This window comes from Camellia sinensis, chromosome 1 (assembly GCF_055761805.1).
Source record: "Camellia sinensis isolate YWXY chromosome 1, ASM5576180v1, whole genome shotgun sequence".
Lineage (NCBI taxonomy): Eukaryota > Viridiplantae > Streptophyta > Magnoliopsida > Ericales > Theaceae > Camellia > Camellia sinensis.
The window spans coordinates 228,348,296-228,360,000 of record NC_138961.1 but is presented as its reverse complement, the minus strand read 5'-3'; the positions used below and the strand labels follow the sequence as shown (position 1 = coordinate 228,360,000).

Sequence of the window (11,705 nt, the reverse complement as noted above, 5' to 3'; positions counted from 1 at the left end):
ACCGTTGATAAGAGTGACAATTGAGTGACAATCGAAATTAATAAAAGTGACGCCGATTGTCTTAAAAATCATGTGGTCAAACGTTCAACTAATGTAATTCATATAATGCAAACGAATTTAAATTCAATGAATCAATTATTCTTCTATTATCTTAATTGGCAAACTATTACAACTGTGCTTTGTAGGATTTGTCTCGTCCTTTTAGTCAGCGATAGAATTTCCAGTCTGATGATTACTTGAAAGTAACCTCTTGTAAACATAGGATTTTCTTGGTGGACTCGCTCATCATCCTCGATAGTTGCGTATCTTACATATCACTCTAATGCCAACTAATTAAAAGTCAAATCAATGAAAGTTTGGACCATGATTATACATTTTATTTTCTTTTAACCCTGGCTTAAGTGTTGACGTCCACAGCCTTTGCCAACTCACACTTTAGGCACATATATTTGGATATTTTCTAAAGCTTTTTTTTTTTTTTAATAATTATTTTAGTAGTGGTTTTGGTGCTATATGTCTTCGTTTGATTGTTAAATAAATAAGTGGACTTTTTGTGGATCGTTGACAATCAATATATGTTATTACAAAACAAAAACAAAAAAGAGAGAAGGAAATGCATATAAGGGAAGTCATTGTATGAATAAGACTGCCTCAGTTTTTATCTAATGGGGATCAGGTCAGCCTACTCCTTTCCATGCATGTGTGTGCATGTTTGACATCGTCGTGCTTTTACTTTACCAAAGAAAAAATAAAGAGTCACTGATTAGTTGAATATGGAGTTAAATTCACCTGTCCATTCCACAACTTTATGTAACCATCAATTTAAAAGCACTTCTATGATTTTATGTTTTATTTTGGTAAGATTACTGTTAATAAAAATTATGATAAGTTTTGATCGATAGAGATTTAACAATAATTTTAACTAAACAACAAAATAAAAAATCAGACGACTGTGTAAAGGTTCTAAAATGCCTTGAAAGTACAAGGAATTTTTTTAGAATAATTAACAATTGAAAAAGTGAAGTATCCATATAAACAAAGATAACTCTTGATGAAATTGTCTAAGTTTATCACAAGAATTACAAGTCACAAATTATAGAGAAAACTACTCCTAATTTGATAATCTACTCCTAAAATAAAGACTATAAGTTATTGTTGGATTGTTGATGATGTCCCATCTCTCTTCAAACTTCTGGCCTTTATAGTTCTTTCTCCTCTTTCCTTGATCTATGATCCATTTTCCTTGAAAACTGCAGGCCACTAACCTCCAACTGTTGCTACAACTGTCCCATTTCCCTTAGAAACTACAGGCCACTAACCTCCAACTGCTTCTGCAACTATTTCATTACTTCCAAGCCTTCAAACTTTAACAATTCTTCATATTTCCTTTCGAACTAACTTTGCTCCATACTGCCACATACTTCTCATCATTTTGAACACTAAATTAACAAAGAAAATCTTTCCTTCATAAACCAACTTTTACACAAATCAATCCACTAAGCCAACAATTATTTAATAACTGTTCCATGACTACTTTTAATAATTCACGCACTTAAACAATTCTTTCCTGTCTTGTGTCTCTTTGATCAAATGAAAGACTTTTACTTTTGACTTTATTGCCATGTGTTGTCATTCAATTGATCCACCTGTCGATAAAATTTTTTCGAAAATGGGTGCAAACAATGCCTCCCCAACTCTTTAAGAATGAGAAGTCTTAAATTCTTGAAGAGTTATATAAAAAATTAAATTGGCAGCAACCTTTTCAACAAACAAACATATATAAAATATTTGCTTAGGGCTAAGAAATCTGGTGATCAAACACCACATTATTAATAATCATATGCCACATAATTGGCAAAATCACAACTCAATCCAAGTGAGCTACATTCGACAGAGCATATTAGAAATATTTCAAGTATATGATGTGCAAATGACTAATTAGAACCACCTTCCACAAACACAGTATCTTTGTGCAAATACAACTGTTGCAATTTCCTTTGGTCTTGTGTTCATATTTGATTAATACAATTTAGACAAAAAAGGCTTCTTTATGCACTTGAAAATCTAATCACATGCTTTCAACTGTTAGTGTTCAACAGTGAAAACACACTTTTGCTTAATTAGTCATAATTTCGAAGATTCAAAGTCAGAAATAGAGGCCACACTCGAATGGCCATTATTTAGCTTGCTTTATATACATTTTATAAATGTGTGTTTTTCAAACAATGTTGGTTTATTAACCATTTTATTAAAACCAAGTTTCGGTGTGATCCACATATCCAAAAAAGATTTTGAACAACAAAAGCCATCAATGGCCTTAAAAACTTATACATGTTGACATTTTGAACAATGTCAAAAATTTTAAATTCATGAACATATATTTGGCTTAAGATCACACTTCTTTGTTTCACACATTAATAGGTTAGAAATATTTTTTGAAAATCCAGAAAATATTTCCTCCTTGTGAAATTACCCTATTGCCGTGGAATTTTGATTCTCATGACCTTCTATTTTTGCAACCATGGCAATTGATGGAGTAATAACACTAACATTTGAAGGTGTCTTGTGAACCTCCACTCTTGTCTGACACTGTCCTCTAGAAAAATCATCAATAACACTTCTTAGCTCTCCAACCAACACTTGTTTTTCCTCAACTGAATGACATGCGAGAGCCTTCTTCAATTGTGAAACCAAAATGCTTATAGAGAGTACAGAAGGGCTACTCATTTGGCTTTGATGCCTCATTTTTTCCATTATTCCAAATTAGGATGTTGTCCCATTGGGCGTGCTAAAAATTGTTGGTAAAAATTATGATAAGTCTTGATTGATAGAGACTTAACAACAATTTTAATCAAACAACAAAACAAAAATCAAACGATTGTGTAAAGGTTCTAAAATGCTTTGAAAGTACAAGGATTTTTTTAGAACAATTAACAATTGAAAGAGTGAAGTATCTAAATAAACAAAGACAACTCCAAATGAAATTGTCTAAGTTTATAAGAATTACAAGTCACAAATTACAGAGAAAACTACTCCTAACTTAATAATTTACTCCTAAAATAAAGACTAAGTTATTGTTGGATTGTTGATGATGCCCCATCTCTTTACAAACTTTTGGCCTCTATAGTTCTTCTTTCTCCTCTTTCGTTGATCCATGATCCCATTTCCCTTTAAAATTGCAGGCCACTAACCTCCAACTGTTGCTGCAGTTGTCCCATTTTCCTTAGAAACTGTAGGCCACTAACCTCCAACTGTTACTGCAGCTGCTCCATAACTTCCAAGCCTTCAAACTTTAACAATTCTTCATATTTCTTGTTGAACTAACCTTGCTCCATACTGTCACGTACTCCTCATCATTTTGAACACTAAATCGACATAAAAAACCTTTTCTTCATAAACCAATTTTCACACAAATCAGTCCACTAAGCCAACAATTATTTAATAACTGCTCCATGACCACTTTTAACAATTCATGCACTTAAACAATTCTTTCCTGTCTTGTGTCTCTTTGATCAAATGAAATACTTTTACTTTTGACTTTATTTCCATGTGTTATCATTCAATTGATCCACCTGTTGATAAGAAATTTACAAAAATGTACATAACTAAAGTTATTTATTTTTACGTATGACACATGCGCATAAAGAAAGAAAGATTCCATATATATATATATATATGTGTGTGTATCACTTTTATTTATCTATTCTAATATATAAAGGAAAGACCGTTGGTGGTATTCACATTTTATGTCTCATATTTTGGATTTTCTTAAAATACTCCTATATTTGAAATTTTTGTAAAATTTATGTGAAGAGGAGAATAGGCCTCAAATCGATGACTTTGGGTGCTTAATAATGGAGGTTCTTATCATTTAATCAACATACATTTATATATATATATATATATATTATCATTATTATTATAATATTATTTTTTTAAAATTACACATGTATGGGAACCACTAATATACTAATATATATATTTTACTCCTCTTTGATGGTACTTTAAAATTTCTTCCTTCTGTATCAAAAAATTAAAATTTCTCATTATCAAAATAAATATTGGAAAATGGAACGTCCAAAGAAAGTACAAACCACCCATAAACAAAAAAAAAAAAAAAAAAGAAGAAGAAGAAGAAGTACAAACCTGGACAACATTAAAATTCCCACTTAGACGAGAGTGCAACACATGCAAACCGCCTTAACTTTCGTTTCAAGTGTTCTCCTCAACTTGTTCTACCGATTTAAACAACAATCTCCTCTCTCAGTCAACAAAAATGGGCAATCAACAGCGACTCTGCAAGCTCTTCGAAACCCATTTACATCTAAACCATGTATTTTACTTACTTCTCTTCATGATCGGATTATCAGTAGGTACCATAACTGGTTTATATTTCAAAAGCTTCACATTCACCTTACAGCCCTCCCTCAATTCCACTTCTTCATCACCACCACCACCACCACCGCCACACCAAACATTTTCTCCTCCAATTCCGCCACCTCCACCACCACCACCTCCATCGCAGCCAGTACTATCACTGTCCTTCACATCATCAAATGGAAAATCTAACTACACTAGTGTATCCCTAAAAGAGCAGAGGTCTCTGATTCACAATATGAGCGATGAAGAGTTGCTGTGGAGAGCATCGATGGTTCCGAGAATTCAGGAACTGCCTTACAAGAATGTACCCAAAGTGGCTTTCATGTTCTTGACCATGGGGCCATTGCCTTTGGCTCCACTGTGGGAGATGTTCTTCAAAGGGCATGAAGGGTTTTACACCATTTATGTGCACTCTCATCCTTCTTTCAATGAATCTGTACCTGAAAGTTCAGTCTTTCATGGTAGAAGAATTCCTAGCCAGGTCAGCTTCTCTAATATTTTCATTTTCTATCATTTTTATAAAAGATGTTAGCATAAATTACAAGTTTATCATATGTTTTGGTGCAGCCAGTGTACTGGGGAACCATATCAATGATCGATGGCGAGAGACGCCTCATAGCCAACGCCCTTCTCGACTTCTCCAATCAAAGATTCGTCTTACTCTCCGAATCATGCATCCCATTATTCAACTTCACCACAATCTACAACTACCTCATGGGTTCAAACTTAAGCTTCCTCGGATCCTTTGATGATCCGAGGAAGCCAGGCCGCGGCCGATATAACCGCCAAATGTGGCCCGCCATTTCCATCTCGGATTGGCGAAAAGGGTCCCAGTGGTTCGAAATCCACCGTGACCTCGTGATTAATATCTTGTCGGATCGTAAATATTACCGGGTTTTTCAAGAGCATTGTCGCCCTCCATGTTACAGTGACGAGTTCTATTTGTCGACTCTAGTGCACATTCTTTACCCGGAAATGAATTCGAATCGGAGCATTACTTGGGTCGATTGGTCGAGAGGTGGGGCGCATCCAAGGAGTTTTGGGTGGGGCGATATTACGGATGAGTTCTTGAACCAGATTCGTTTCGGGTCGGATTGTATTTACAATGGGAATTCTACATTAATGTGTGTCCTCTTTGCTAGGAAATTTCTACCAAGTGCATTGGAGACTTTGTTACGGGTTGCTCCGTTGGTGCTTGGTTTTGATCCTTAAGATTTTGTTTGTTTATTTTTTATACTCATCAAACTTTTAATGATTTGTTCTCACAATTCCATATTAATTCTAATTCTAATCTTCAAATTCTTGAATTACTATTATAGTTTTATTTAATACCAATACAAGGAATAAGCAATTTTAATTACGTATATTTTCAAAATGGCATAAACTTCAAATAAATATAATCTAACAAAAAATTTATATAAAAATATAGGGTAAATTACACTTTTCTCCCTTTATATTTGGCCACTTTTTCATTTTAGTCCTTAAAATTTATTTTTCACACTTTGACTATTAAAGTTTCAAGTTTTAGTCACTTTACTCATAAAACTAATTTTTGTTAAAAATTAGATAGAAAATATCAAAATAAATATCACATAATACAAAAAATATATTATTATATTAAAGTTTAAGTTTATGTCAAAGGTTTGAGTTATATACAATAAAATATTTTTATATTATATGACTTTTAATGTATCATTTTCTGTCTAATTTTTTAATAAAAATTAGCTTTAGGAGTAAAGTGGGAAAAACTTAAAACTTTAAGAGCCAAAATGAGAAAAAATAAATTTGAAGGGTCAAGTGAAAAAATGGCCAAAGATAAGGGGGCAAAATGTAATTTATCCAAAAATAAATTCAAAATGATATAATATTGATATTTTCAAAAAAAAAAAAAAAGTACTTTAGTAATTGCTTTATAATGAAAGACTGGCTATTTTAATATATTTTTCATTTTTTATGAAAAGATATGTAATGTTATACAGAAATGATATGACTCAAATAAGAAATAATGTGACCCAAATTTATCTATCTATTATATAAGAAAAATGAGGTTTCCAACTCACAAGTCTTGTGGGAGCTCTAATATCCAAATTTTAATTTTCTAATTTTTTGATTTAAAAAAAAAATCTTAGCATTTGTTAACTTCTCCCAACCTACAAACCTTTTTGACTTCTCCTATACCTACTACTGCACCATTTTCAACTTCTCTCATACACTATGGTTAGTAATGAGATTGTTAAATTATTTTTATAAAAAATCTAAAAAAAATAATTTGTATATTAAAAAAATATCTAAAACAAATATAAATTTTTATTAAAAAATAACGGGTCGCAATTGCAAAAAGAAAGAAAAAAAAAATTACACTATAAAAAATAATTTTTATATTAAAAAAAATATCTAAAACAAATATAAATTTTTATTAAAAAATAAAAAGTTGCAATTGTGAAAAGAAAAGAGAAAAAAAAAAAAGTTACATTGTGCATTTCATTAATAAAGCTCAAAAAATGTATCAAATATTTGTGTAAAGGCTTAACATGTGTCCACTCTCAAATTGTCAAATGAATATTGTTAATCATATTGTTTAATTTTAATGATGTCTAAAATATTATTTGCCAAAATTTAGATTTTTCCATATACATATTATTTGACACAAAATATTATCTGTTTAAAATATATATTGTATGATACATTTGTTAAATATTATTTAAATGAAAATATTTTGAAAACTTTACTATTCACTTTTTGGAAAAAATTAGACTGATCACTATTCATCTTTTGACAAAATTGATTTGGAATGAAATGATATATTTAGTTTAAAATTTCTACAATATATATAATAATTTAAAGATGGCATATATTTTTAGATCTATCATAAATATCATGTAAAGAGATTTTTTTTTTTGTATGCAAATATGTGATTAAAATATTATATATATATATATATATATGTATGATATTATATTAAAAAATGTTAATTAAATTATATATTCAAAACCTTTATGATTTGTCTATAATGTTTGACAAAGAAAAAGTAGACAGAAAAAAAGTGGACAAAGAAAATATAAGGTTTGACAAAGAAAAAAATGGACAAAAAAAATATAATTTTTGACAAAAGAAAAGGGCACTACATGATTTTAGATGCCTTTTGTCTGTCAAGGAGCGTGTTCACGTAATCCATGACGTCAACAAGGAGCGTCCTACCTCCAATGGATATATTTTTGTGTATAAATAGAAGTGTTGTGTGTGGAAAAAAAATCAAGAACTTTAAGAGAAAAAATTTTTGCGTGCTCCAAAATTTTGAGTATATTGTATTCTGCTCTTTCAGTTTTAGATCTAAGTGTATCTACTCTTTGTGAGAGAATTATTGTAAAAGAGGGTTTAAGTACCACCTATTTTTATTCATTATTTTTGTGAGAGATTTTTGTAAGGGTGAGGAATTTATGTTGAGTGAGACTCAATAAATAAGAGTAAATCCTGTGCAAAATCCACAAGCTTGGTGAAGACTTGGTGGTGTATTAATTCATTTTGATAGTAAATAAATTTTCAAGGAAGTTCCTTGGGGAGTGGACGTAGGTCTGGCGTGTCGAACCACTATAAATCTCAGTGTTTGATTTTCTCTCCCTATCTCTCTTATTTTTTATTGATAATTATTATTCTGTTTTTTATTTGTTAAAATTCTGAATATTATGTTTATAAATTTTAATATTGTAAATTTTTTTAAGTAACGCAATTCACCCTCCCTATTGGGTTGCCTACCCGGGATAACAATTGATATTAGAGCCTATACTTTAGTTTGTGTGACTTAATCGTCTTAAAGTAGATCATGGCAACCCTTAGTTATTCCTTACCTGAGGGGCAGACATCTAATAGGCCACTACTGTTTAGCGGCACAAATTTTAGCTATTGAAAAACTAGGATGACCATACATGTTCAATCTAATGATTATGAATGTTGAAAAATTATTTGCAATGATTCAAAAATTCCTACCAAAACCGTAAATGGCCTTATGGTACCAAGACCTGAAGATGAGTGGAATGAAACAGATACTAGAATGACTCAAATTAATATCAAAGTCACAAACATGTTGTACTACACCTTAGATGCCAATGAGTTTAACAGGATCTCCACATGTAAAACCGCAAAAGAAATATGGGATAAACTTATAGTAACTGATGAGGGAACCGAACAAGTTAAAGAATCTAGAGTCAGTCTGCTAGTCCATAATTATGAACTCTTTAAAATGAAACCTGATGAAATTGTTCCTCAAATGTTTACTCGTTTTACTGATATTATTAATGGTTTAACGTCTTTTGGCAAAATATATACTAATGCTGGAATTGTAAGAAAAGTGCTTAGGTCATTGCCAAAATGTTGGGAGACAAAAGGCATTGCCATTACCGAAGTCAAGGATTTATCAAAGCTAAGTCTAGATGAGTTAATGTGATCTCTCTTAACTCATGAGCTCATAATGGAAGAAGGAAATGATGAGGAGGACAACAATAAGAAAAAAAGAATAGCCTTTAAATCCACCTCGAAACATCAATAGAATGAGGAAGATAATTCAGATGAGGATGAAGAAATGACATTCATCACTAGAAAGTTCCAAAGGTTTGTGAGAAAGAAACAAGGCGTACGAAAATTTTTCAGAAAAGACTTCAACAATAGGGATTTTCAAAGAGGAGAAAATCACAAAAAATCTGAAGTTACCTGCTACGAATGCAACAAACCTGGACACTACAAATCAGAATGTCCGAAACTTAAGAAACAATTCAAGAAGGACAAGAAGAAAGCTATGATTGCAGCATGGGGAGAAGATAGCGATGAAAGCGACACAGAAACCAAAGTTTGCAAAAATGAGGTTGCTAATCTATACTTTATGGCACTTGAAAACAAAAATGAGGTAAATGACGAATCCTTTACATTTGATGAATTACAATTAGCTTTTGATAAATTACATGCTGAATTTAAGAAACTTAGTTTGAAAAGTAATTGTCAAAAGAAAGTGATTTCAAGTTTATCAAAAGAAAATGAATCATTAACTTCTAAGATAAATGTTTTAGAAAATGAAGCCATGAAAATGAAAAAGGAAAATGAGATTTTAACTCGAAAAGAGTCTTTAATTTCTGAGAAACATTTAGTTGTATTGTAAAAAGAAAATGAGTCTTTAAAAGAGGAGCAAATTATTTTGAAAGAAAATATTGAAAACTTGAAAAATACTCTTTCAAAATTCACTCAAGGTAGAGAGACTTTAGATAAAATTCTTAAAAATCAAAATCGTACTTTTGGTAGAGCCGGAATTGGATATAAACCTTTTTCAAAAGTAAAAATTGTCAAAAGTGACTTTGTGTATGCATTTTCTAATCACTCTCATCTCACATGTCATTTTTGTGGTACAAAAGGTCATATTTCACCTTCATGTCCTGTTAAAAGAAATCTTTTTGCTAAAATAAAAAAGATATGGGTCTCTAAGGACATTTCAAGAGTGTCAAATTCTAACTTTTATGGATCCAAGAAAATATGAGTACCAATAGAAAAATCAAATTTTTGTAGGTATGTTTCTAGACAAAATCCAGTAATGATAGATGGTATCTCGACAGTGCATGTTCGAGGCACATGACTGGAAATAAAGTTATGTTCGCCACACTTCAACCAAAGGATGACCGATATGTGACTTTCGGCAACAATAGCAAAGGTAAAATCATTGGTGTAGGAAGTATTGGCAAAAATCTCTCTCCTATTATTGAAAATGTTTTATTTGTTGAAGGTTTAAAACATAACTTGCTTAGTATTAGTCAATTATGTGATAAAGGTTATAGAGTTATTTTTGAGAAAACTTATTGCACTATTGATAACACCCTAAAAAACAAAACTTTATTTGTAGGTTATAGACATGTGAATGTATATGTGTTTGATTTGCATGATTTGTCTTCTCATTTTAATATTAAATGTTTATCTGTTATAAATGATAATGGTTGGCTTTGACATAGAAGATTAGGACATGCTCATTTTGATTTAATTTCCAAGCTTTCAAAAAATGAGTTAATCATTGGTTTACCAAAAATTGTTTCTGAAAAAGACAAACTTTGTGATGCATGTCAATTTGGAAAACAAACTAGAATTTTTTTTTTAAATCTAAAAATATCGTTTCAACTAGTAAACCGCTTCAACTGTTGCATATAGATTTATTCGGACCATCTAAAACATTAAGTTTAGGAGGAAAATCGTATGCTCTTGTTTGTGTTGATGATTATACTAGATATACATGGGTATTATTTTTAGCACATAAAAATGAAGCTTTTTATAATTTCTCAAGACTTTGTAAAAGAATTCAAAATGAAAAAAATCTTAATATTTGTAGTATTAGAAGTGATCATGGTAGAGAATTTGAAAATGATAATTTTATTATGTTTTGTGATGAGTTTGGAATTGATCATAATTTTTCTGCCCCTAGAACTCCTCAACAAAATGGAGTAATTGAAAGAAAGAATAAAATTCTTGAAGAAATGGCCCGTACTGTGCTTTGTGAAAATAATTTGCCTAAATATTTTTGGGCGGAAGTTGTTAACACTGCATGCTATGTTGTAAATCGTGCCATGATTAGACATATTCTTAAGAAAACCCCTTATGAAATTTGGAAAGGTAGAAAACCTAAAATTAGTCACCTGCGTGCATTTGGTTGTAAATGCTTTGTATTGAATAATAATAAAGATAACTTAGGAAAATTTGATATTAAATCGGATGAAGCTATATTTCTTGGTTATTCAATCTCTAGTAAAGCTTATAAAGTATTCAATAAAAGAACTCTACTTGTTGAAGAATCTGTGCATGTTGTTTTTGATGAATCTAAAAACATTATTTCCAAGAATCTTGTAAGTAATGATATTGTAGAAAATCAACCAATCATGAAAAACATTTACATAAAAGAAAATGAAGAAAATCCATTACACGAACATGAAGAAGAAATGACAATGGAGAAACTTCAAGAAATATATGCTCTTCCAAAAAGCAACTCAAATTTACCAAAAAAATAGAAGTATGCTCATGGCCACCCCAAAGACCTCATCATGGGTGATACGACGGAAGATATAAAAACTCGTTCCTCTGTTAGAAATGTTTGTGGTAACTTAGCGTTTGTTTCACAAATTGAACCAAAATCGTTTTTAGAGGCTGAAAATGATGAAAACTAGATTTTAGCAATGCAAGAAAAATTAAATCAATTTTTGAAAATGAATGAAGTTTGGTTTTTGACCCCTCGATCTAAGGATCATTCTGTTATTGATACAAAATGGGTTTTTCGAAATAAAATGGATGAATCCGAAGTTGTTACT

The 11,705-nt window shown here is 30.9% G+C and overlaps 1 protein-coding gene across 1 annotated transcript; it reads left to right on the top strand.

Annotated features, from left to right (window-relative positions):
• The first annotated feature begins 4,251 nt into the window (after positions 1-4,251).
• On the top strand, positions 4,252-5,592 carry LOC114322381 (glycosyltransferase BC10-like). The gene is made up of 2 exons (XM_082869034.1): positions 4,252-4,861; positions 4,948-5,592. The coding sequence occupies exons 1-2, from the start codon at positions 4,277-4,279 to the stop codon at positions 5,590-5,592; spliced, it is 1,230 nt and encodes a 409-aa protein (XP_082725160.1). The 5' UTR covers positions 4,252-4,276.
• The last annotated feature ends 6,113 nt before the right edge of the window (positions 5,593-11,705 follow it).

Excerpts from the sequence above, each read along its gene's own strand:
- LOC114322381 (XM_082869034.1), top strand. The coding sequence starts at position 4,277 with ATGGGCAATCAACAGCGACTCTGCAAGCTCTTCGAAACCCATTTACAT. Across the intron at positions 4,862-4,947 it reads GTAGAAGAATTCCTAGCCAG|CCAGTGTACTGGGGAACCAT; the intron begins GTCAGCTTCTCT and ends GTTTTGGTGCAG.